This window comes from Musa acuminata, chromosome BXJ3-2 (genome assembly GCF_036884655.1).
Source record: "Musa acuminata AAA Group cultivar baxijiao chromosome BXJ3-2, Cavendish_Baxijiao_AAA, whole genome shotgun sequence".
NCBI classification, from domain to species: Eukaryota; Viridiplantae; Streptophyta; class Magnoliopsida; order Zingiberales; family Musaceae; genus Musa; species Musa acuminata.
This window is the reverse complement of record NC_088350.1, coordinates 25,375,168-25,401,674: the sequence shown is the minus strand read 5'-3', so window position 1 is coordinate 25,401,674 and position 26,507 is coordinate 25,375,168. Positions and strand designations below refer to the sequence as shown.

Here is a 26,507-nt window from a genome sequence, read left to right as displayed (position 1 = left end):
GAAAGATATGACGAATTTATGAGCACTTGATTAACTAATGTGAAACTAAATGATCTTATCAGATGGTATTCTTGTTTTTTCTCTTATTGCTAAATCCATGCTCTCTTATTTTTCTTATTTTCGGAGTAGGGTGCTTTTCCCTTTTTCTTGCGAATAATTCCATGGTTTTGTTTATTTTTATGCGAGCCATTCGATCCACTTCCTGGCATTTCCTTCCAACTGGTGGAATTTGAAAGATCGATGTTTTTTGTCTTCCCCATCTCGTGGCTTTGGATCTTGATCATCGTCTTCGGTGACATCCTGCTTGCTGGTGTTATTTTGCTTAACGAATCACGATTTCGAAGTCGGGTTGGGTTCCGACGGTGAGACTCGAGTCAGCGGTCGCGTCGGGTTGGATCGAGTTAGGACAAGGGGGTGTGGGATGACCGGGTTGGGTTTGGATGTACTTGCTTTTGCTTTATCGCCTAGGTTGGTGTGATAGACAGAGGGCAAAGCTCTCGGAGTAGCAGGAACGGAGGCTTCGGGTCGGGGATTTGGCGTCTCCATGGATCTCTCTACCTTTTCTTATCAGAAGTTCGTAAATTTCGCGCTCCAGGAGACCAAGCTTCGCACCGCTCTCGCTCCTCTGCCCTCCCACGTCGGTTTGCTCTTCCCTCCCCACCCCATCATCTGTTCCCTTGTCTCTCTCGTGTCGTCTCTAGAGATTGTTTGTGTTTCTGTAAGTAGAAATAATAGTTTCGAGACAATAATGTTACTTGATGCTAAACTGTCAGCATATTAGATCTCGAATGGAAGAATCTCTTGAATTTGTGTCTCTAACATAGTAGCATATGCTGCTTATAGAATGTGAGGCAGGAGATAAGTGACCTTACCATGTATTATAGCATCAAGATATTAATTTATATAAACAATAAAGAGATGGAAGAGAGCACTTTTAAGCCGAGAGTTAGTCTGCTGACTACCAAGTGATAGACAGATGGAAGAGACGGTGAAATCACGAATAACAATGAAACAAGTTGGACACTGTATGGACAAGAACTTGGGCATGTTTTTGGGCCCAAATAAATGTGGGGAAGGACCTCTGATTTACATTTTGACAAGCTAAAAGAAAATAGTTTGGTCTAGATTTCATGCTATTGATGAACTAATATTTTCCTTGACAACTAAACTCACTTTTAATTTTAACATAAACTTCATCATTTTGCTTGGCATATCACCTGGTATTGGTTCTCTAAACTTTGTACTATGCCAACTTCTAAAATTATTTTGGAGGGAACTTTAGTATTTGGTATATTTTTTTTGGCTGGTAAAGAGGGGAGAATCCATTGGAAAGGGACAAAAAATAAAACAAACGAGTGTTAGTTAACTTACAATAATGGAATATTCTGCTTTAGGTAGGTAAAAGGTAGCAAACCAAATCTCTGACATAATTCTACAAATTTTCTTGTTGATGCTCTCATTACCTTATATCTTCAATCTTTCATTAGGATGTCCAAAACTTTGTTCTAAAGCTTACTTTTTGCTATCATGTTATCAGGAAAAGTTCAGATTACTAAGGTCCAAAGACAACAATACTGTACTTCGTACACTTTCATTCTGTGCCCCCAAAATTAGACTTGTTCGAAGTTTGACAGTTGAAGGGAATCGTGCAATGCAGGTACCGCTCCTATTTTACATTTTTCATAATGAACCTTGTTATTCTGCTTATTCTCTTTTGAATAAACATATTATTTCTATCAAGCTTCTTCTAAAGAGTGCATATACTGATAGAGGTGACGAGTTATATGTTTTAGAGAATTATAGAGGAGTGATTCCCCAACAATAGGATTTACCTGTTTGAATAATGAGGCACCCACCTCCACAAGGACTCAGGCCTAGAATCGTGTCAAACGAATAAGGGAACCAGATCGATGCCTGGTTGCTTGCTGAATTATATGTCATCATACAATATTGTTAAATAGATATCTGAGTTGCTAAAAGGTTTCTAAAGTAGGTTTACTAAAAGGTTCCACCTGGTCCACCGATGCCAACCATTTGCCAAAACTGGTACTGGATCGATGTTTAGATTTAGATAGGCTTTACTAGGAAAAACTGAACATTAATAAGAAAAATCACTCAGACATTTCCAAATTCCAGTGGTTTATTACACGTAGAATACAAAAAGAGCTTAAGTTGCAAAGAAGCTATCTTGATGATTGTTGGTCTATATATTGAGGTGATTTTAGTTAGTGATATCAAAAGGAACTTAGGTGCTTGTGTAGCCGCTTGAGTGAAGTGAGGTGAGGCTCGACCATCTTTATGGAACCTGGTGAGACGCCTTCAACTGGGCATTGCCCAAGCGAGTAGCTCAGTTTCTACATTGGACCCAACCTGGTTCAAACCCAAATTCCCTTCCCTTGCCCTCCTGCGAATTCCCAACACTTGCACTCACCCTAGCATTTCTTCCACTGCTTGTGTTTCCTTCTCTGTCTGATATATCTCCTCTTCTCCTCTTTTCTCTTTGCTCCATTTTCTTTATCTCTTTCTCTGTGGGTGCTCTGCTTCCTTCTCTCTTTCCTTTTCCCTTTTCTCTTTTCCCCATTTACTCTCTCTCCTTGTGTGTAGGCATGCTTCCCCACAATCACCACCTTCTCTTCCCTCTTCTTTCACTTCCTCTTCTCTCATCTTCCCTCTCTGCAGCCGCCCACTGCCATTGCCATCTTTCTATTCCTTTCTCTACAGCCGACAGCCATCAATGCTGTTCTCTTGCATCCTTGCACTCTCTCCATCACTTGATAACTATTACTTAAATATAACAATTCAAACTACATTTCAAGTACGATAGCAATGCAAGATCTGCCAAAGGAATTATCATAAGAAATATATTAAAAAGGACCCAGGATGAAGGTACAACTATTTAAATGATCCAAATATCCTAGTGCTGTCACTTAATGTTTTATTGCAAAACTACTGAGGGTGGAAAGTTCAAGTATGAGAACATCAAGTTGGAAAGTTTAAAATTCATTTGCACAAAAAAATGTCCTCCAAAAATAAAGCAAGAGTTAAATATTTATATGAATGACAGAAAAAATGAATCTTTTAGTCATTTGCCTAGGTTTGATGATAATGTGGTTGACCTTGATGATCGTTACATTTCTTGGATTGTTAGATGTTTGTTTTTTTGGTTCTGGACCAATTTAATTATTATTTTATTAATCAAATACTTTATAGATGGATAGACATATGTAATTTAGTGTTTTTGGTGGTAATCATCTTGCATATGATATTGTATAAACTCATATTTTGATTGAATTTCTTTTTTTTCATTATTGTATTTTGTAGGATAAGCATCTTAGCTTGCTCAGGCAGGTGCCTCAGGCAATACAGGATCATGGCATCTTATAGTGCCTAGCATTTGGCAATATTAGCTTAGTATGGTTGTTGAAAATCACATGATATGTGAGTAGGCCAGCTTCTTTATATGATATTATACCAAATTTACCGTGGTAAAGAAAAATGTTTTGCTGTAGACTATGGGTTACTCTATCAGAAATGTTCTCTCCTTGTAGATAATCTGTTCATTTTATGCACTTTATTCTCTTATACCTTATGTGGATTTGGTAAAGATCTTTTTTGTCCCCCAAACGTGACCTGCAAGCTTCTCTGTTGGGCTTGAATTCTTGCCGCATATGATGCCTTATTTTCCATGCCACACCCACCTGTATTATTCAATCCATAACTAAATTAGATCTGCATTTCTGGGTTTCCTTGCTTATTAACACTCATAATTGATGAGTTCTTTTACTGTTCAAATTTTTTGCCTTAAAAACTGCCTGTAATTTTTTGTGTATACCTTGCACGGCTGGGATACTTTTGAAACAAATTGCAGTGTCAGTTTTAATCTTTTTGTGCTTTTTTTATTTTGCATAGGCATAACATGGTAGTTATTGTGTGGCAGTCACATGCTGGTCATAGCAATGCATGGGATTTTTCCTAAACATGATGGCATGTCTGGTGAAAAAAAAAAGATTTTGATGAGTATAATTGGCTTAGATTGTCATGGTCACCAGCATCAATTAAAGCACCATGATAGAGAGAGATAGCTTTCTTTCTGTGTCAGCTTTTACAAACTAATCTATTCATACATAATACCATTTGGATGTGCTCCAGCTTATAAGCTTCAATATTTCACATCATAACTCCTGCCTTTACCACTTGATTTGATTGTATTTATTTTCTTTAGATTATTATATACTCCTTTCCAAATCGAAAGTGTGGGGTTATTTTAGTATTATAGATATCTGATGAACCTAAGGACCATTGCTAGAATCATTTGAAGTTCAAATGATGTTTATCTTATTTTATTTTATTTTTGTAATACCTTGACTTTTTTAAGTTGCCTGGTACTTTAACTGCTAGACTACTGTATCTAGTAAGATAAAAAAGGAGTTTTCTTTCCCAAAAGAATTCTTGAAATTTATCCCAAATATCAGATGCACTATCATTTAGAGGCTTTTTGGAAGCGATCATTGGATTGTAAATCTTTATAATTTTTATGGTACTTCTGCTACTTATTTTTCTTTTCTCTGGCAGGTTCTTGATTTTGCTGTGTTCCCTGAGCCAGAATTTGATCTTCCTATATTTTGCGCTAATTTTTTTACCAATGCTAGCCTGAGCATCGTCGTCTTGTGAGTTACATTTTATTGACCATGTTTATTTCTCTCTAAGCTGAAGATAATAAGATTCATGTTCTTAATGCTTGCACCTTCTCTGGTTTTACTTTTGGTTACTTTTGACTGGTATGCTAAGTAAAAGATTTCCTGTTTTGTTCTAAGCACCCAATCAATTGATGGTGCTGAAGTCTTCATGGGTAAGGGACTAATTAGATGGGTAGTTTTAACCATTTTATTTTTACATATCCAGTCTATCATATGTGATATTATGATTGCTAATGAACATATAATGTGTAAAGCCTATTATGCTGTTAAAACTAAGCATGGTAAAAGCAACTGTGCATATTGTTATATCTCCCAGCTAGCTCATAGGCTACTATTCAATCTTCCATATTTTGATTCTTAGGAAATTACAGTGAAGTTCTCCAGACTACAAAGCATGCTTTAAAATACTTGGTCTATGTCATGATCTGGACACTGATCCTCCTTATTGGATACATGGTTACAAGTGTTGGTTACTTGAAACAAGTGTCTGACATCTACACATTTGTCCTAACATATATCATATGCGTAGAGCTCTTGGCCATGTTGAGTACTGGGAATATTTATGTATTTTGGAGTTTTGACTTACTATAAATGTGAAAACTCTCGTCAATCATGATGTATATTTTATGCTAGGCTTTGATATTGAGGCATGTTTTTAGACATCCAATATGTTCCTTGATGAGGGCATCAAGCTCTTAAGTGGGGAAGATTGAAGATTTGAGTGAAGTTATAAGAACTAGATGAGTTACTATTATTAAGTTGGACTTAAGCATTTTGGATCAGTAATTTAGATTCAACAAGTTAATTAGTAAGTTATGGCAGGCCCGGTTGTGACACTTCAATAGGGGGATCTGTCCACTTGTCTTTTATGAGTTGATCCACTTCAAGGTAGATTGATAGGGCTCTGACCACCTTTAGTTGAACTAGAACTACAAATAAGAAAAGTCAAGCTAGATCAATCGAGCTCCAATCCTATATAATGCTTTTAGTCTGGTTGACTAGTCAAATATTGATGGGCATCATTTCTCCAATTGGGTACCCATATTGGCTAGTTAACTCTCCTGTAGATGTGGCCGTACTGGGGCTGCTGAGGGGATGACTAAAAATAAATGTATTGTAACTAGTGCTTTCCAATATTCTTATTTTTTTCTCTGTTTCATCATTTACTTTTTCCATATATCATGTCATTAGCATGACTATATTGGCATGAAATGAAGATAGCACTTAACTGTAACGTGGAATGCTTCAGGCTGTGATACATGCACAATGCAAGGTCTGGCATGGTTTGTGTTAAATGGGATAGGGTTTTGTTTGGCCATCATGATATGATTTAACCAATGATTTGAAATGTAATAAATTAGGTTAAAAACGATGGTGGTTGAATCCAGAAAGCTATGTACTTTGATTTTTCTTATTATTCAGTGGTTTTGCTAAAAATAGAATGGGTTGATTGTGGAGCTAATTCTTTTATTATCTACAAGATTAGATCCCGATTTCTACATTCAGTATCACATATCACAGTAATCCTAGATATACATGTACTGTAAGTTATTACATGGAACTTGGGTCACAGGTCAAGATAGAGTGATATGGGCAGGCATAGCACTTGATCATGGCATGTATTTAACCACCAATTATTAAAAGGTCATCTTACAGTGAAAGAATTTTTGGTTCAAATCGTTGCATTATGTTCTTGCATATCACCCTCAAACCATTATGAAACTGGTAGAGATTTTGGTTCTTAAGGCCAAGAAAATGGGAGAAGAAGAAAAGAGAATCAAGAGAAGAAAACAAAGAAATGGCTATAAGATCAATTAACAACCACCTTCTCTTCCTGAGCTTTTATTGAGCTTCCATGATGTGCCTTAAACTTTATATTTAAGTGGAAATTTTGCAGGGATCTTAACCCTCTCTATGATGTCACCATCCATACAGACTACAAGGAGAAGTATTATAGAAAGTTACTGCCTCTTGGCAAGAAATACTTTGAGGTACTAAAACTTGTTACTTACATGTTACTGAGTCTTTAGTGATACTTTCAGATGTTTGTATTATGATTGCTATATATATAGCTTCAAATCTTAAACAGAGGAAATGCAGCTTCTGCCATGGGGAGGCAATATTACAGGTGAATCTTTGAGATTTTTCTCACCAATTGTGATATGGACAAGATTCACTTCAAGCCAATTCAAGCACGATGTTCTATATTCTGCATTCATGGATTACTTTAAGGTACAAAATTTTCATTCTCTTGCTTATGAAAGAGAAAAATAGTTCAACAATTTCAGTATTTTATCCTTAGAAGGCTTGAAACCAAAGAAGGATTTTATGTTTGCCATAATTTTTCCCATGTGATAAGCTAACACAAAATAGTGACGGATGGTAACTTAATTAACATAGAAGTGCTACTGATTTAAAAAAAAGCATAGAAGTACTACGTACATGACTTGCTACTTTCCAATGAATCAAACTTCAGTTATACTGGTCTGACTAAGGATCGGTACCAAACCATATAGATTGGTTTCATTTGGTATTTATCTTTTTTAGTATATCCTCTGGTGATACTGGACAATACAAGTTGGCATATAGTCTGATATTATTATTACCTGTACTGGTTAACCAGTTACCGGAATTTCTTCTTTTTTCATCTTGACTTGATCCAGATAAATCATTATCCAATTGGTCTAAAGATTGATTGAACTTCAGTTATGTTTGGTACTGTGGTATAACTTTGGGCAATGGTCAGGATATCCTACCTATACTTTAACATGACATTTTATTTTGAGATATGAAACTACTTTGAGAAATGTACTATGCTGTATATGACAAACTATTATTTGGTGAACTAGATATATGAACTTGAGAATAAATGTTTATTGTAATCAAAGATGCTCTCATGTAGAGAAATACCAGCACATCAGGTCTCTTTTACTTTTGAAGGCACTTGGATTTTGTAGCTAAAAGTCTTTTGTTTTATCTCTTGACATCTGGGGCTTATAACCAAAAGTAATGTGGTTCTGAAAATAATTATTTCATGATAGGCATGGCTTGCATTGATGGATGAAGCAGTTAAAGAGACATCTGCTTGTCATATTCATCGGAATCGTGAAGCACAGCATAAGTATCTTACGTGGAGAGCTGAAAAGGTGTCTTGTATGCTTTGCAATTTTTTCTTGTTTAGTTTTGAGATACGTAATGAAAAGGTCACGAGTATTTTGCGAAGTTGAATTGCTCATTTGCAACTTGTTTGTGCTGATCTGATTCTCTCTTATGGAGATATTACCAATAGGGCAGTGTTTTTGCAGGAACGAAACTAGTCATTTTTTATCCTAAAAGTGAAGAAGATAAACATATATTGTTCAAAGCATTTTTTTGTGATATCTTACAATATCTTCATGGCCATCTATTATTCATGTTCTTTGTTTTAATTGATAACATTTTCTGAAAAACAATTTTAACCACAGAATCAATGTAATGCTAATAATATATTTTTTCTTTCTGTTTGTGGGGGTGATTTTTGGTTCACAAAATAATTACGGGACCAGCATAAAAAAGATAGAATGCAATATCATTTTCAATAAACTCCGTTTGGCTTACCCATTATTGTGTATCAGGACCCTGGACACCCAATATTGAAGAAGTTGGTCGGAGAAAATCTTGCAAAGGTGCCTTTCTTGAAACTGCATCAGTTCTTTCGGTGACCTTTGCTACTGTTGCAGCATATCTTTTTGAAGGACTTCATTGACTTCCTTTCTCTATCGAATATAGGAGCTGGTGTGGTGTTTTCTTTTTGACGGAGTCGATTCACTCGGAGCAAAGACATTCTTAGACTACTTCCCTGAATATAAATGTGACAGCGGGACAATAAATCAGAAGCGCAGTGTGATGGGAAAGTCCTACGAGACACGCCCATGGGATCTGAATGGAGAATTCGTTGGTAATCATTCTGGATAATGTTTGGCACTCTTTTTAAAACTTGATGTCCCTTAGGCCAGGATGACTTTTGTTGTATTGTAACTCTGTGTTAATTATTGCCATAGAATTAGGCTTTTCTTTAATCCTAGCAAAAAATTGCTGTCCAAATTTGCACCACGTATGGAAACAGAGAGTATGAACTCAATAATGTATTTTTGTTTTCTGGAAGACTCTTTTTTTTTTTTTTTTCCTGCGGCTACTATGATATTGTCATGCTTGAATGTCATATGCTGCTGTTTATGCTCATTTGTGTTTAGAACGTTCTAAATTTGGAAGTTTCTAAATTCCATATTTGCTGGCACAGATGGGAGACCATCAACTTGAGACCGAAGGTTGATACCACAGTGGGCCAGGATGGTGAGCTTTAGACTTAACGGTATACCAATGGGTTGCTCCATTTTATGTTCTACTTGAGACCCAAGTTATATAAACCCTGGCCCTGATCTAACCTCACTTAAGTTAAATGGCAGACTATTGTCATGACAAAAAAGCTAACTTTAGATTCAATGACAGACCAAATGTTAATTTTTCATCTCGCAATGCTTTGTGTTATTTCTTCGAACGAGTACGACCTTTTTACCCACAACCTGACGACTTTCTTTATGAACAGGGACGACTGTACGATGATGGATCGGACAAACCAGAGCAGCCGTCCTCTGATACCGCAAGCAAAAAGACCAGGGAGCTCCACGTGGGCAAGCCGGGCAAAAGTATCCCATGGCGCAACCAGAGTCACACAGCACATCCCAAAAAGATCCACCCAAGTGTACGACGAAAGCTTATCGTGGTCGCCTCCCTCATCCCGCGCTGGAACTGCGAAATCCATCCCGGCCAATGAGAGCCCGAGCCGCGGCACACGCAATCCGAACGCACCCCCCACAACTCAATCGGCGCGGATACTCGCTCGCCCACTCCCTCGTTGTTCCTGTCGCGGACACGCGTCTCGGAGTCGACCACCAGAGGCGCCACAGCGACCGCCCCAATTCTCCTCCACATAACCCACTCCCGCCGCAGAGTATAACGTCGCGGGCGGTCCCTTCGTCTCCCTGCTTGCTTCGGTGGGAAGGCAGAGAACACCACCAGACCATCTCCATCCGTCCTCGCCTGCTACCCAAAGGGTTTCACGGATCAATTCGCTACTCGATGTCGTCCCTGGTGACAACCCCCTTCTCCACCCTACGCAATTCAGCAGCAACGAGATCGGACGGCATCTCCTCGGTCGTCCAGAAGAATGTCTTCCTCCACTCCTTCCTTCCCAGGAGGAAGCAGCTCGGCCACGCCTCCCGCGGCCGGCGGAGCTTCGGAGTGAGCTGCGCCGCCGTCGGCAACGGCCTCTTCACCCAGACGAACCCCGAGGTCCGCCGCATCCTCCCGGACTCCAACCCGGGCCTCCCCAGGGTGAAGGTCGTCTACGTTGTCCTGGAGGCCCAGTACCAGTCGTCGCTGTCGGCCGCCGTCAGGTCCCTCAACAGCAGCCGCCAGCACGCGTCGTTCGAGGTGGTGGGTTACCTGGTGGAGGAGTTGCGGGATGAGGAGACCTACCAGACCTTCTGCAAGGACCTCGAGGACGCCAACATCTTCATCGGCTCGCTCATCTTCGTGGAGGAGCTGGCGCTCAAGGTGAAGGACGCGGTGGAGAAGCAGAGGGATCGGATGGACGCCGTCCTCGTCTTCCCCTCCATGCCGGAGGTCATGCGGCTGAACAAGCTGGGCACCTTCAGCATGTCGCAGCTGGGCCAGTCGAAGAGCCCCTTCTTCCAGCTCTTCAAGAGAAAGAAGCAGTCAGCCGGGTTCGCGGAGAGCATGCTCAAGCTGGTCCGGACGCTGCCCAAGGTTCTCAAGTACTTGCCGAGCGACAAGGCTCAGGATGCACGGCTTTACATTCTCAGTCTGCAGTTCTGGCTCGGAGGATCGCCGGAAAATCTCCAGAACTTCCTCAAGATGATCGCCGGCTCGTACGTGCCGGCGCTTAAGGGCACCAAGATCGAGTACGCCGACCCCGTCCTCTTCTTGGACAGTGGCATATGGCACCCGCTGGCTCCGGCAATGTACGACGACGCGAAGGAGTACTTGAACTGGTACGGGACAAGAAGAGACGCCAACGAGAGGCTCAAGGATCCCAACGCGCCAGTGATTGGGCTGGTCCTTCAGAGGAGTCACATCGTCACCGGCGACGACGGGCACTACGTGGCGGTGATCATGGAGCTGGAGGCCAGAGGTGCTAAAGTGATACCAATCTTCGCCGGCGGGCTGGATTTCTCAGGGCCTACGGAGAGGTACCTGATCGACCCGATCACCAACAAGCCGTTCGTCAACGCCGTGGTGTCCCTGACCGGGTTCGCCCTCGTGGGCGGCCCAGCGAGGCAAGACCATCCGAGGGCCATCGAGGCACTGAGGAAGCTCGATGTCCCGTACATTGTGGCGCTTCCCCTGGTGTTCCAGACCACCGAAGAGTGGCTCAACAGCACCCTGGGTCTGCACCCGATTCAGGTGGCGCTGCAGGTGGCCCTCCCGGAGCTCGACGGCGGCATGGAACCCATCGTCTTCTCAGGCCGGGATGCAAGAACAGGTTCAGCTCTGTTCTTTATTTATTGCTGTGTTGTCCTCTTCCTGCGTCCTCTGTTGTGTCAGAACCTACTTGACTGATGTCCTATTTTTACGTTTGATTCTGATGTCCTCTGTGAGGCTAAACGTGGACGATTGATATGCTGGTGACAGGGAAGTCGCATGCGTTGCATAAGAGGGTGGAGCAGCTGTGTACAAGGGCCATCAGGTGGGCTGAGCTAAAGAGGAAATCTAAGGTCGGTACACATTGCCACTTAACTGCAGTGAATCTGTGATGAAGTGTTCCCGTGTTTCATCGGCTTATGTTTGTGTGTTCTTGTGGAGTAGGAGGAGAAGAGACTGGCAATTACTGTTTTCAGCTTCCCACCAGACAAGGGCAACGTTGGGACAGCAGCATATCTCAATGTCTTCTCCTCCATCTTCTCTGTGCTCAAGGGTCTCAAGAAAGATGGTTACGATGTCGATGGCCTACCTGATACAACTGAAGCCTTGATCGAAGATGTCATCCATGACAAGGAGGCCAAGTTCAGCAGCCCCAACCTTAACATCGCTCACAAGATGACCGTGCGAGAATACCAAGCCCTCACTCCCTACGCCTCCGCCTTGGAGGAGAGCTGGGGGAAGCCCCCTGGCAATCTCAATTCTGACGGCGAGCATCTCCTGGTCTATGGCAAGCAGTACGGCAACGTCTTCATCGGGGTGCAGCCGACGTTTGGTTACGAGGGCGACCCCATGCGCCTCCTCTTCTCCAAGTCCGCCAGCCCTCACCATGGCTTCGCAGCCTACTATTCCTTCGTGGAGAAGATCTTCAAGGCGGATGCTGTTCTCCACTTCGGCACTCATGGTTCCCTCGAGTTCATGCCCGGGAAGCAAGTCGGCATGAGCGACGTGTGCTACCCCGACAGCCTCATCGGCAACATCCCTAACATCTACTACTATGCGGCTAACAACCCATCCGAGGCCACCATCGCCAAGCGTCGAAGCTATGCCAACACCATCAGCTACCTGACACCACCTGCGGAGAACGCCGGGCTCTACAAGGGGCTCAAACAGCTCGCGGAGCTCATCTCGTCCTACCAGTCCCTCAAGGACACCGGGCGCGGCCCTCAGATCGTGAGCTCCATAATCAGCACCGCCAAGCAGTGCAACCTTGACAAGGATGTGGCTCTGCCGGAAGAAGGGGAGGAGATCTCCGCCAAAGAGAGGGACCTCGTGGTGGGCAAGGTGTACTCCAAGATCATGGAGATAGAATCTCGATTGCTGCCATGCGGGCTCCACGTGATCGGTGAGCCTCCCTCGGCCATGGAGGCGGTGGCCACACTGGTGAACATCGCAGCGCTCGACCGCCCCGAGGATGGCATATACTCGCTGCCCGGCATACTGGCGGAGACCGTGGGGAGGAACATCGAGGACGTCTACAGAGGAAGCGACAAAGGGATACTGGCCGATGTGGAGCTCCTCCGGCAGATAACAGAGGCGTCGCGCGGCGCGATCTCGGCCTTCGTGGACCGGACGACGAACAAGAGAGGGCAAGTGGTGGACGTGGCCGAGAAGCTGACGTCGGTGCTCGGCTTCGGGCTGGTGGAGCCGTGGATGCAGTACCTGTCCAAGACCAAGTTCATAAGAGCGGACAGGGAGAAGCTTCGGACCCTGTTCCAGTTCTTGGGGGAGTGCTTGAAGCTTGTCGTGGCCGACAACGAGTTGGCGAGCTTGAAGCAAGCTCTCGAAGGCAGCTACGTCGAACCTGGGCCTGGCGGCGACCCCATCAGGAACCCGAAGGTGCTGCCGACCGGAAAGAACATCCATGCTCTGGACCCGCAGGCCATCCCGACGGCCGCAGCCTTGCAGAGCGCCAAGGTGGTGGTGGACCGGCTGCTGGAGAGGCAGAAGGCGGACAACGGGGGGAAGTACCCCGAGACCGTGGCGCTTGTGCTGTGGGGCACGGATAACATCAAGACTTACGGGGAGTCGCTGGCTCAAGTGCTCTGGATGATCGGTGTGAGGCCGGTCGCCGACACCTTCGGCCGCGTGAACCGCGTGGAGCCAGTCAGCCTGGAGGAGCTTGGCAGGCCGAGGGTGGACGTCGTCGTCAATTGCTCCGGCGTCTTCCGTGACCTCTTCATCAACCAGGTACGAATCCATGGATATTCCCGAACAACTGATGCGGTCGGTGCCGGGGATGTGCTTGTGACCGAGTTCTGATGTCGCTGCAGATGAATCTCCTGGACCGGGCGGTGAAGATGGTGGCGGAGTTGGACGAGCCAGAGGAACAGAACTACGTCAGGAAGCACGCGCTGCAGCAAGCTTCGGAGCTGGGCGTGCCGGTGCGGGAGGCGGCCACCAGGGTCTTCTCCAACGCCTCCGGGTCCTACTCCTCCAACGTCAACCTGGCGGTGGAGAACTCATCGTGGAACGACGAGCAGCAGCTGCAGGACATGTACCTGAGCCGCAAGTCCTTCGCGTTCGACTGCGACGCGCCGGGCGCGGGCATGACGGAGAAGCGCAAGGCGTTCGAGATGGCGCTGAGCACGGCGGACGCCACCTTCCAGAACCTGGACTCCTCCGAGATCTCGCTCACGGACGTGAGCCACTACTTCGACTCGGACCCCACGAACCTGGTGCAGTCGCTGCGCAAGGACGGGAGGAAGCCCAGCGCGTACATCGCGGACACCACGACGGCGAATGCGCAGGTGCGGACGCTGGCGGAGACGGTGCGCCTGGACGCGCGGACGAAGCTGCTCAACCCCAAGTGGTACGAGGGGATGATGTCGAGCGGGTACGAGGGGGTGCGGGAGATCGAGAAGCGGCTGACGAACACGGTGGGGTGGAGCGCCACCTCAGGGCAGGTGGACAACTGGGTATACGAGGAGGCCAACACCACCTTCATAAACGACGAGGAGATGCGGCGCCGGCTCATGGAGACCAACCCCAACTCCTTCCGCAAGCTGGTGCAGACATTCCTAGAGGCCAGCGGCCGCGGCTACTGGGAGACATCGGAAGACAACATCGAGCGCTTGCGGCAGCTGTACTCGGAGATTGAGGACAAGATCGAAGGCATCGAGCGGTGAACGCTTGCAGCTTCCTCCCTCCTTTCCTCGGCCATCTCCGTTGCCGTTTCATCACCATCTGATCTGTAGCATTCCTACACGTAATTTGTAAGCTCTGTTGAGCCCTTCCGCAGGGGAAGTCTCCATCGCCATGCTTGTGTGTAATTGCAACTCTCCTCCCACATTGCCTATTTATGATGATGTCCATAAGCGTAATCTTAAATGGATTGGTGCGAGGGGTATACTACGCTGAGTTGCGTTCCGTACTATACCGACATGTACAAATACCTCGATAAATTCGGATTGTTAATGGGTCGGGTACGATAGCGGTACGGAAATGGGATCTATCCAACCCGGTTTAGTTGAATCCGGATCCGAATATTTTTAATAATATATTATTATATAATATAATAATAATTCCTACCCCAAACCCTAACCGTCTTCGATCGCTTGCATTACCTGTGAGGGGTCTTAAACCCTAGCGGAGGTGAAAGAGGGAAGGAGGATGCTGTACATCATCGGGTTGGGGCTGGGTGACGAGAGGGACATCACCGTCAGAGGTCTCGACGCCGTCCGCAGTTGTCACAAGGTCTACGTGGAGGCCTACACCTCCCTCCTCTCCTTTGGCCTCGCTTCCGATGGCCTCTCCAGAATGGTGCGGACCCTCTTCTTCTCTGCCCCCGTGGCCCGGTGAGGGTTAAGTGTGCTTGAAACCCGATCCTTTTGCAGGAGAAACTGTACGGAAGGGACGTCGTGGTCGCCGACCGGGAGATGGTCGAGGAGCGGGCTGATGAGATCCTCTCCGAAGCTGTTGATTCTGATGTTGCCTTCTTGGTTGTTGGAGATCCTTTCGGGTATGGTTCCTGCTTTTTCCCTTTTTTTTCTCCATCACTAGTAAATCCACTAGACTCTGTTCCTAAGGTGGAAGTTCTTGCTCTGCCCTATTTTCTTCTCCTTTTTTTGGGAAAGTTTCTTTATATGCAGGAGATACATAATTATGCCTGAAGAACTTTATATGTTTTAGATATGTACTTGTTGGTCTCATTTTCGGTTAATGACGCATCTTATTGTTCTTTCCTGCACTATTATATCTGCCCTGGCTACTGTTTATTCCTTCGGACTCGTCCATTGCATTAACCAGAGAATTTAAGCCAAGTTTTTAAGTTTCAGCTGAAACTGGTAGTTTTGTCAGCTGCAACTAATCGATTGAAAAGTTTTATTCTGATGCCCTGCTCTTGGTTATTCTGTGTTTTGTGTGCTAATTGGTGATTGATTTCCTACATCCATAAAGTGTAGTAATATACTTGATATCTCTGAGTACCTGGGTGTCTTTGGAAGTGAATTGTTGGTGCTTGCATGAGAATTTTATAGTTGGCGATTGATTTTTAATTTTTCTTTATACCGATAGATGACAAAGAATAAAAATAGTTGTGTTGATTGGACTGTGGTCCTTGTAAGTTTTAGCTTGCATCATCTTGTAATTCGAACTGTCCAACTCCATTGACATTGGATATTGGCTGGCTTTTTTATGTTCATTTTGGTTTTACTGGAAAATTTATGTTGTACTTCTATTAAAGAATTATTCTGAAATTTACCGCAGAGCAACGACCCATACTGATCTGGTTGTCCGGGCAAAAAAGATGGGGCTGAAAGTTAAGGTGATACATAATGCATCAGTTATGAATGCGATTGGAGCTTGTGGTTTGCAACTTTACCACTATGGCGAGACAATTTCCATACCGTTCTTTACAGATACATGGAGACCAGATAGTTTCTATCCAAAGATTCAAAAAAATCGACAGCTTGGCTTGCATACACTCTGCCTGTTAGGTGAGTTCTGTATACTTCTGATCCTTCTTGACTTAGTGAGCCTTTTTAATGTGCAAGGTGAGAATCATTGATAATTGAATATATCCTAGAAGGTTGGTATGCACTTCAAAAAGCTTTTTAGTTTATACTGCCTAGTACTGGTAGCAGATAGGCTATATGGTAAGCAAGGAAAAGGAAGAACTAGATAGTAACTGAGAGTAGAGATTTGAGGCCATTAGCCTGGTAACCTGCATCATCTCTGTGTTAATTAAATACTTACACAACAGCCTATGTTTTTATGTCAATTCGGTCATACATTGGAATTTGATTTGGGTGTGGTGAGCATTTTGTAAAGTTTTCTTGGGGTGTACTCGGACACGTTACATGCCATATCTATTTCAATTTTCTCATAACAATTTCTGAATGTTGCAGATATCCGAGTTAAGGAACCATCATTGGAGTCATTGTGCAGGTATAGTGCAAAATGAATTGATCTTTTCTCTAACATCGTATCATTTGCGTTCCTGAAGCAATTTTTTTATTGTCTGAACTCTGAAGTTAATAACACTTGTTTTGATTATGGCATAGGGTTATTGTTCCAGGCATAGAAGTTTTCTCGTTTAGTCCCTTGTCTTTCTTGATCTTCTTTCTTACACTCGTGTGGGTGGAGTAACCCACTAAATGATTTTAATTTTCTGCACCTAAGCACAAACAACATTCTATTTTTCATATGCACTTTTAGCTTAGTGAGGCTTCCCTAATATTCTTTTGGCTTTTGGTTCTTGAATTTCCAGAGGACGGAAGTGTTACGAACCACCAAAATATATGAGTATCCACATTGCTATAAATCAACTCTTGGAGGTTGAAGAGACTAATGGAGGATCTGGTACATACTAGTGTGCATCTTATGTGTTCTATATTCATGCCTTTTTTCTTTGCTTGTTCACTAGGAGTCTTGTTTTGCTAGGTCTGGTTGAAAAAAAAAAGTTCTACTGGTGTATAAAATTACTGATCAGGCAACAATATACTATCTATCATATTTGTCATGGCTGACAGTCATGCATTTATCTTTTTACAATCGGAACTACAAAGAATACATGAAATGTGAGTTATCCATAATAGACATGCCAGCATGCTTGGTTTAATAGTTGAATGATTCCCTGAGGTACTTCAACTGTTAAATACTCTAGAAATCAATTTACACACCTGTGATCACCAACTTATTCAAACGATCAAGCTTTGCTTGCATATGCTTCCTTCTGATGTAATGATTAACCTACCTTACATGCCAAGCTGCATGAGAACAAATTGTCCAGTAAGCAATTGCATGACCTGAAGTATCTTGATGGATAAAGTTATCCATTCTGACATGCCGTTTAAATTCTCTTAGCAACAAAGTTTGAAACCCTTGTCTTATTTCTTCCTGGCTTTTTAGCTCCTAATTATCTCAGTATCTGTAGACTATGGAATGCCTACATATTGATCAGATTGTAATACTTTGTTTGTTTTCCAGCTTACAATGCAGAGACAAAATGTGTAGGAATCGCTCGCCTTGGTAATGATGATCAGATGATAGTTGCAGGATCAATGAAAGAATTACTTGATATTGATTTTGGTCCACCACTTCATTGCCTTGTTATAGTAGGAGAGACTCACCCTGTGGAAGAGGAGATGCTAGAATTCTATTCGATCAAGTCATGAAATGGGTAAAATTTAATTCCTGGCAGGAGATGAGACATCTTCATCAAATACAGGTATGCATAACAATCAAGTTATAGTTGCGCAATACTACTCTTCTATTAGTACCCTCTATTTTCATCTAGTTCTCTTCAATGATAATTCTCAGTTCCGGCAACTTGTGTATAAGGACTTCTAATGTAAGTTTTTGTAGTAGTTGGTCATTGCTAGTTGTTTGCTTGAGCATAATACTTCTGTTTCTGTTCAACCCTGTTGTTTTCCATTAAAATAATTCTCTTCCATATATAAGTATTATAAACATGCTCTAACTACTTGGATGTCTCCTCAGAGACCAATCTTAATGAGTCAGTATGGTAAACATGTAAAGAATTATGATAGTCACTTGTCAGCGCCGGATAGGCATTCCTGTAAACACTCAGCAAACTAAATATTAGACATCATTTTCCTTGACACAGCCTCGTAAAAATCTCCTTTCTGAAATTTGGTGGTACAGAAAGATCTTGTTTTCTTTTGACAAAGTTGCCTCTGCCATGCCTGGATAAATCAAGCAAAATAGAGGGCCCTAAGGAACTTTTTACTATTGCTATTTTTTATTAGTTCAGACTGATTAATGGGGCTTGAGCTTTGACAGGGGTAGTATAAATTATCACCTCATGGTATCAACTTATGGTGGTGGTTCTGGCCATGAGTTTCCATTCTGTTTAGTGGGAGCACCCAACTGTGGTGTGGCATATCATATGGGAGAGCTTTTAACTATATGATTGTCATTTAATAGATGAAAGAGCTTAATCTATAATAGTTTTTTTTTTATCCCCTGCATTTGCTTATTCAAATTGTGGGAGTAAATGTTAGATTGTGGGACCAACCTGCCCCCTAATAAGGTATGATTGTCCACCTGACTTTGCTATCAATCTACAATTTGCTCTTCTCTTTGCTATCAAGCTCAACAAATTGTAAAACCACACTGATAATTTCTACTGAGTGCATATAGAACAGTTATCTTAGTCCACCTTCGGCTTGAGGTAGAATGGTAACAACAAAATATGAATAAACCCAAAGTTTCTATGCCACTTCAATTTGTGTTTCACCTTCTAAATGCTTTTTAAACTTGCAGATAGATATAAACGCCAGCACACAGTGAAGGAAGGGGAGCACAGTGCCATTGTTTGATAATCCAGGAAAAGATAGATATTTTATCAGCACCATGTACCACTATGCATTCATCCAGACATTTTATTGATTACATCTGGTAATGTACACTTGTTGAATGTCTTTTTCAAGTAATATGATTACGCCTCGTCATGTACTTATATTCACTATATGATTACTTTTTATCTCAGACATTTTACTGATTACATCTTGTCAAGTGCATTATGACAATTTTTCAAGTAATATGATTGTTTTTTTACAGTATTATTGTTTGTTGTCTGAAATTGTAGTTGCTTCTAACATCAATTCATGAAATTTATCATGAGACAATTGTTCTAGTAGTTGCTTTTCCTTCTCTGATGCAGTGTATGAGTATTGAAACAACACTTTCCGTTACAAATTTTAGTGTAAATTATATATATATATATATATATATATATATATATATATATACTTGTATATTTGTATTTGTATATTTTCATATACTTGTTTAACATAAACATGAGACGATGTATATTTGTATAATTTACACTAAAATTTGTAACGGAGAGTGTTGTTTCAATACTCTGCATGGAAAATATTAGAAGCAGAAGCAATGGAAGAATTAACTGCAGAGAGCTGTCATACCACCGTTTAATGAGCTCATAAAAGTCAAACGAATGCTTCTTTGGACGTTTCTGCCATCCTCGATGAAACTTTGTGGACAACCATATATATCTGGTGGCGCATCAAACGACTTCGCCGCCGCATCGATCACAAATTATTTTTCGTTCCCCTCTCATAGCAGCGGAGGAGCTATTATACCTGCACGTTTGACATTTCCATGAAAGTTGATACATCAAGCATCAGCATCAAGACGATTGTTTAAACCATTCGTGTCCATCATAAGGAAACATGTGGGAGAAGATTAATAAACCAACGACACCATAGCAACTAATTCGTACGGCAAAATTTATGGTGGCATTGTATCGAGGAATTAAAACGTTGGACAGAGAAAAGCTAAACCTTTTTTTTTTCTAGGTCCACAAAATCCAGATGTTAAAAGCATTGAACTGGAGAGTGATCTAATATTCCTTTCTAACATCAACATGAAGATCATAATAATCTTAGTAGCCGCGCATGTTAAATGTTATCCATAGATTCCTCTGCGACTGCAACAGTTCTACTCCTTGGACGTTATGACCAGCAATCCCAGAGCACCAATCAGCAAGTACTGCAATATGCAAAATGAAGATATCAAAATATGGGCAACTAAAGCGATGAACAAGTGCAGGTGCCAAAACAAGCAGCATCCATCATGTAGGCTTGTCTGATCCAACAATCTACTCCAGTAGGCCGTCAGCACATGAACTAATAAAAAATTTCATGTAAGCTTTCTTTTGTTATTTTCGTTTCCAGCCTTTTTTTTTTTTAATCAGAATGACAACATGTAGCAACAAGTCCAACTGGAGGCTTCTAATTGCCACCATATGATAAATAGTTTAGTCCATCGACCGATAATTCTAAACATAGGCCAAATGCCTAAAAATATCATCCTAAACCATTAGAGCATAAATCAGTTTCAAATCTGTCCTAAACTTGGCATCAGGATGACAAGGTTGCATGCATCTCTGCCACATGGGTGACCAGAACTCGCACCACGAAAACAATATCTCTGAACTCAGGGATAAGACAACAGATTATGCATCATATACGTGAAGAAAAGACTGTGGATTAAACAGGGAAGATTGACCACATGACACAGAGATGATGAGATGAATGTTGAAGATTTGAACTCAACAGATGTTATAACTCACACTTGCTGCATTTGTCTCAGTTACGGGAAACAATGAACTGATACCTAGCCATTTAGGTGTTGATGGTTATCATGCTAGCACAATCTAATCGATCAACCTTGGATATTTGTTTGGCATATACAAGGATTTCAAGGTTATAGTGCTGAGGATTCCCAGAAAAATAATGAGACTGTTGAGTGGGCCAGATATCCAAATATAATAGCTATGTTGCCAGACTAAAAGCCTTGATATGTGCTAAAAAGGAAAAAATATAAACCGAGGAAAGCAGCCTTTTTCTGCCTACCAACCTTTGATGATATTAAAGTGTGAGATTATAACATATGACATCTACTTGGTAGAAATCATACCTTAATAATTGGTTTCTCAGTCATGATAATTGTAACCCAACCAACATATGGTAGAAACCTGTTAAGATAAAAATGTATGTCATTCATTCAGACATGTGATGGACAAAGTTAGCTTGGATAATTGAAGCTCAGTTGTACAAGATAAAATTTTTGAGGATGCATCACTTAAGCTGAGTACAATAGGACATACCCTACAGCACGGCCCATGATGTGATGACGCTGGAGCCAGAGCTGACCATGGGCATAGAGAAGCCTATCATCACCAAAATTATTATCCCCTGAAAATTAGATCAGAATTTACTATTATTACTCAACCCTTTCCACCATAAAGTTATTCAGAAAATATATCTTACGGAAAGAACAAGATGGAAAGTAAATACAAGAATGTATCTGAAATCTCACAATTGCAAATTAAGGATAAACAAGGAACATATAGACTGTGTTTGCTATTACTTTAGATGCCATGTACTGCAACCAAGTTAAAACAACCCAAAAACTTAATAAACTTCTCAAAATTGCAGTTTAAGTTGAGGTTACTCAAAGCAGTAACAGATGCTTTTGTTCTATTTCCTACTAAAAAGAACATACCCAGTGCACGGGGCGCCGCCTATATAAGGTCCTAGAAGAGTCAATGTATATAGTCTTACCTTTAAATATAGAGAGGCTGTTCCTACTGCACATGTATAATTATTTGCAAAAGAAATATGTTTCCCACTGCACATGCATAATCATTTGCCAAAGAAATTACAAGGGTCACATGATACATGTTACAATGCCCTTCATAAACTAATAGAAATACATTAGTTGAAAGGTGAAGCTCTACTAATTATCTAGAGAGAACCAATTATAGAATTTTGGTACCTTTTGTAAGAATATCGACTTCTCCAGTATCCTGCCGCTCATGAACCTGGATATAGAATTATAGAAAATACAATAAGTTCAGAACTTCAGGGAATCAGGGCTAAAATCCTGCTAAAAGACTTAGCATAGATGACTAAAGCATATGAAAACTTAAGGATCACAGAAAATAGATTGATGCAAAATTAAGTTGACAGCACAAAGAGATCACAAATGCTAAATATCATTTAGATGATGGTAGACGGTAAAGGGGCTCCCATCAATGAGGAGTTTGGGGAGGGTCTATATACGCAATTTTACCTTTAAATATTTAAAGATAAAGGAGCAATCTTACTATTGTCCCAAGGCCAGCTCTCCACATTCATCAAATTTTAGAAAATAAAATTCATTTCAATCAAATATTCCCATCATGTGCATCACAAAGATACCATCACCCTTTTTCAGAAAAACACACAAGCAGCTAATTCTAAAATATTTGTGTGCTGCAAACCACCTTAAGCTTTATACTTCTAGAAACAACATATTTGCATATCATAAGAAATTTAATTGAACTTCTAGTGGCTAAAGTATACGTCCTTAACCATGCGACACATTTCCACCATTTTAATACCATGTTGGATTTCACTAGCTACACAATTAGTGATGATCATAAGTTGGCTTGAACTAGGCCTCTACCACATATATGAATACTGGAGAAAGCAGAAGGAAAATAATAAACAGGAAAATTTATCATGACCCAAAGAATAACATATTTTTAACTGTCTGACAAATTTCAGATTCAAAATGTATAAGATGGATTTTCCTATAGCAAAACTGAGTTTAAAACAGATGAACTACATAGTTGCTAAAACAGAAACACCGTCAATGTATTAATAGAAATTGGATTTGCACAATGCTGATATCATTCATCAAATTGAAAAAACCAAAGGCACTAGTGGAAATTGGATTTGGATTTGGAATTTGGATATAACAATGAGTAACATATAATAAGTAATCAACAAAAAGGAAGGAAAAAAAGAATGAAAAGAAGCTCACCTTGATTACACGATGAACAATTGGAATTTCACGTCCCTGAAAAGCATGGATAACAAAACTTCACAAACCAAAAGAAGAAAAAATTGCAAAACAAAAAATGAAGAGACTTGAGAAGTTACAATTAAGCATTATCCAACTGATGAAAACATCCTAAAAGAAATGGAAATCCTTATGGTGTAATGAAAAGCAGTAGAACCCAAAATTAGGCACAAATTTACATGCTTCCTTGAGCTTCTTTATAAAAATGCTCTCTTAAACCTTCAACAAACACTCCCTTCCTATTGAAAATCCTCACATGCCACCTATGCCAAGATCAATTTAACAAATAACTAAAAATTGTTTGTGCCCTGTGATGTTCACAAAAGGAGGAAGAGGACATGAAAAATTGAAAAAGTTAAGGTGTTAGATAAAAAATAGAAACAAATGCAATTTAAAAGTCCACAGAAGGCCCAATAAAAATGGAACAAATGTGTCTTATTTTAGTGGTTATGTTTGTAAGTTCCTAGTTAATCCTATTTGTGTATTTCACACAGTTATGTAAACCTAAAAAGTTTATTTTTTTCTGAAGAAAAGGAGAAAGAGATATTGTATTATGGTATCAAAAACATAGCAGCATCAGGATCAGCTAGAATATCTATTTATGAATGAAACAGTTAAAATAACATATTCATGAATGAAACTCGCTTCAAAATGTTGAGCTAGAATGTCTAAATCATGCAACAACATTCTGTGATTGTATGGAAAATTCAGTACATTTGTGATATATAAGATGGATACTAAATAAGAACAAGAGGAAAAAGATTTCTTTTATCAAAGCATAAAACATATATCAAAGAATTAGTGTAAACAAATGGACAATGAAAGTTAGATATATGACTTAAATTAAACTAGCATATCTTATTGCAAAAGGAAAAGCAGCAAGATAGTAGTGATGGAGGGGAGATGCTGGCAAAATGTAACAAACACTAGCCTAAGGTAATGTCCACAATACTTACGTCAACATTGAATACAACTATTTCTCCAGCTCGAATAGGATCCTTACTCATGTGAAGAAAGAGAATATCACCCTGTAACAACAACAACATAGTTAATTACATCATTATACCAAATCCATGATAGTTCAGGGAGATCCTTAAGCTTAGTCAGAAAGAAAACAAAGATTTTTACATAGATAAGAACTTGGCAGTTCGAAGCTGATTATCGGGAAGGTTTTCATATCTGGAAATTAATATGCTAAAACTAATAATAGGCCTGAACATATAGTCTACAAACCTAGCGGTGCATTAATCTAAACCAAAGGAAGAAAAGCGTAACCAAAACACACAGTGATTCGCTGATTCTAATACATATGAAAGCTTGAATCTCCAAAAATCAAATGACATAATATAGGATTTCACTTATATAACATTTTTAACTTGGAAGACACTTGTCCAATGATGCTCTAAACATCCATCTTGCACATGATGCAAAAATGCCAGACTCATATATGGTCTAAGTGCATACAATTAGTAAGCAAACTGACAAGTGCACACCCATCACAATCTGAATATAATACAAGAGTGCAAAATTCATTTTTTTATTCTTATAATCAAAAGATGCTGCAACATAATCACAGTTGAAATTAACGGCCAATGGTAAATGTATGGTCAAGTCTTCAAAGAATTGTTTTTAATTTTCTAGATTTTTCTTTATTTTTTATATTCTAAAGGGTCTATTAAGCTAGATATTGGCTGTGAATGATTCTAAGTTCCGAGGTTTGATTGGAACGCATTCAGCATGATTATTGATTCCAAAAAATATGGGTAATATGTTTCTTGGTAGAACAGTCTTAAAATGGTGGAATCTTTAGGCAGTATTATAAGATGCTTGTAAGTCCTAGAGAAATAAATCTGATTAGGAAAGTTCTTTGTGTTCACCATGACCCTTTTATGCTATCTCTTTCTTTGTATTTCGTCCATTTTATAAATTTATATCATTCCCCACCATTCATCTCTCCTCTTCCTTGGCTCTCCTCCATCACTTGCGCTATATTTACTATCTGTTGTCTTGCTTACCACTAAGGAATGTCACCCTACAAGTCTTAACTATATAAAAGGTTCATAAGAACAACTTTGTTCTAACCCACCCGCATTGCATCAATAGATCCGAAGCAATAATCGATCAATAAAAAGATCTCAAAGCCACTAACCCTCTTGAATCCGGGTTCCATGCTTCCGGAGAGAACGACCACGACGGGAGATTCGCTTCCAGTCACACACATCAATCCTTTCCATATGATGAGAGCCGATGTCACGATCATACCTACAAGAAATCACCCCCCACACTTCAAATCGAGAGGTTAAACAATCCCCAATTCCCGATCCAAGACTTCGCAAGGGTTCAGTAAAGAACAAGAAAACCCTATTTCGAGGCCATCGAGAAAAAAGAGGAACGAGAAATCTACAAAAAGAATAGGGACGAACCGAGGCTGACGATCTGGGTGAGGACGTGCCTGATCTGAAGAGTACGGATGGAATCCAAGCTGTCCGCAAGCCAACCCATCCTCTCGGCTGATCTCCCTCTCCCCTCCCTTCTCGCGCTGCTTTGCCCGAAGAGTTCAGAGAAACGCGTTCCAGGATCCCTAGGTGAGGTTAACGTAAGCGAAACACTGTTTGGGTGCGAAGGTGGGTAGGCGCCTGGTGGTCCTTTTGAAGAGCGAGTGATTTAAGGTGAACTAGAGTGAAGGCGGGAGTTAATTGAAGTGTGATATCTGATGCAGCGAGAAATCCACCCGCTTGGCGTACCGGCCCATGTGGCAAGCTCCGATTGGCAGTTATTCGTGGCAAGCCATCATCAACCGCGTGGCAGGCTCGACACGTCTGTTTAAGAGCTGACAGAGCCGACTTGACCGCCGTGGACGGCTCGACACATCAGCTTGGAGAGCTCGAATCAGGTCATCCCGTTGACCAACACGAACCCGACACATAAGTTTGACCGAAAATTATTACAAAATATCGTAAATAAAAACATATATTTATATATACCAATAAGACAAAAAAAAAATCAAACAGAAAAAACACAACAATAGGAGTTTCGGGTTTAATAATATATAAGATAGCAAATTAAGAGTTATTATACTTCAAGAGGACAATAATACTTCAAGCCAAAGATTGTCAAAAACACAAAAAAGGGAGGAAAAAAGAAATTAATTTTATATGACACTCCAAAATAGGACAGATAAATTCTTTAGGATCATCACTACAAAGATTTGAAGCTGATCACTGTATGAGAAGGGGCTGAGTTTTGGTTTAAAGTTCATCAGGAGAGATTTTTTTGAGGGAGAAAAGGAATGTTTCTGCATAATTTATCTTTTGGTTAATGGTCCAAGTCAGATAAAACAAATACAACTCTCACAGATTGCAAGAAGCTATTTCACAGACAGGTTTATGGATCAAACAATAATGATATGTAAAGAACATTGAGAATAAAATACAGCAGAAAAAGGAATCCAATAACCACTTTGAACTGAGAGATGCATTGCATATTCTATTA

General features: G+C 41.0%; 4 protein-coding genes across 6 annotated transcripts; 3 read left to right on the top strand and 1 right to left on the bottom strand.

The window, feature by feature from the left end:
- Positions 1–370: 370 nt before the first annotated feature.
- Positions 371–9,420, top strand: LOC135631112 (phytochromobilin:ferredoxin oxidoreductase, chloroplastic-like). Of its 3 annotated transcripts, none has more exons than XR_010494277.1 (10): positions 371–637; positions 1,538–1,657; positions 4,573–4,667; positions 6,595–6,688; positions 6,798–6,929; positions 7,739–7,843; positions 8,312–8,362; positions 8,466–8,634; positions 8,977–9,048; positions 9,283–9,420. XR_010494277.1 is itself a non-coding variant. In XM_065138534.1 (10 exons), the coding sequence occupies exons 1-9, from the start codon at positions 545–547 to the stop codon at positions 8,994–8,996; spliced, it is 879 nt and encodes a 292-aa protein (XP_064994606.1). In that variant the 5' UTR covers positions 371–544; the 3' UTR covers positions 8,997–9,029; positions 9,283–9,402. The 3 variants fall into 3 exon arrangements, 2 of the variants coding, with proteins under 2 accessions (XP_064994606.1, XP_064994607.1); XM_065138534.1 differs by having other exon boundaries at positions 8,977–9,029; positions 9,283–9,402; XM_065138535.1 differs by lacking the exon at positions 8,977–9,048 and having other exon boundaries at positions 9,283–9,415.
- On the top strand, positions 9,375–14,531 carry LOC103976149 (magnesium-chelatase subunit ChlH, chloroplastic). Its single transcript, XM_009391351.3, has 4 exons — positions 9,375–11,241; positions 11,391–11,473; positions 11,565–13,367; positions 13,451–14,531. The coding sequence occupies exons 1-4, from the start codon at positions 9,390–9,392 to the stop codon at positions 14,303–14,305; spliced, it is 4,593 nt and encodes a 1,530-aa protein (XP_009389626.2). The 5' UTR covers positions 9,375–9,389; the 3' UTR covers positions 14,306–14,531.
- Positions 14,532–14,716: 185 nt separating this feature from the next.
- On the top strand, positions 14,717–19,165 carry LOC103976150 (probable diphthine methyl ester synthase). The gene is made up of 7 exons (XM_009391352.3): positions 14,717–14,939; positions 15,014–15,138; positions 15,885–16,114; positions 16,526–16,565; positions 16,888–16,979; positions 17,607–17,847; positions 18,906–19,165. The coding sequence occupies exons 1-6, from the start codon at positions 14,790–14,792 to the stop codon at positions 17,792–17,794; spliced, it is 825 nt and encodes a 274-aa protein (XP_009389627.2). The 5' UTR covers positions 14,717–14,789; the 3' UTR covers positions 17,795–17,847; positions 18,906–19,165.
- Positions 19,166–19,881: 716 nt separating this feature from the next.
- LOC103976151 (uncharacterized) lies at positions 19,882–25,628 on the bottom strand. The gene is made up of 8 exons (XM_009391353.3): positions 25,439–25,628; positions 25,165–25,277; positions 23,972–24,043; positions 22,977–23,012; positions 21,945–21,990; positions 21,274–21,361; positions 21,084–21,141; positions 19,882–20,153 (listed from the first exon to the last, which is right to left on the bottom strand). Exons 1-8 carry the CDS (start codon positions 25,515–25,517, stop codon positions 20,103–20,105), a joined length of 543 nt encoding a protein of 180 aa, XP_009389628.2. The 5' UTR covers positions 25,518–25,628; the 3' UTR covers positions 19,882–20,102.
- Between the last annotated feature and the right edge of the window lie 879 nt (positions 25,629–26,507).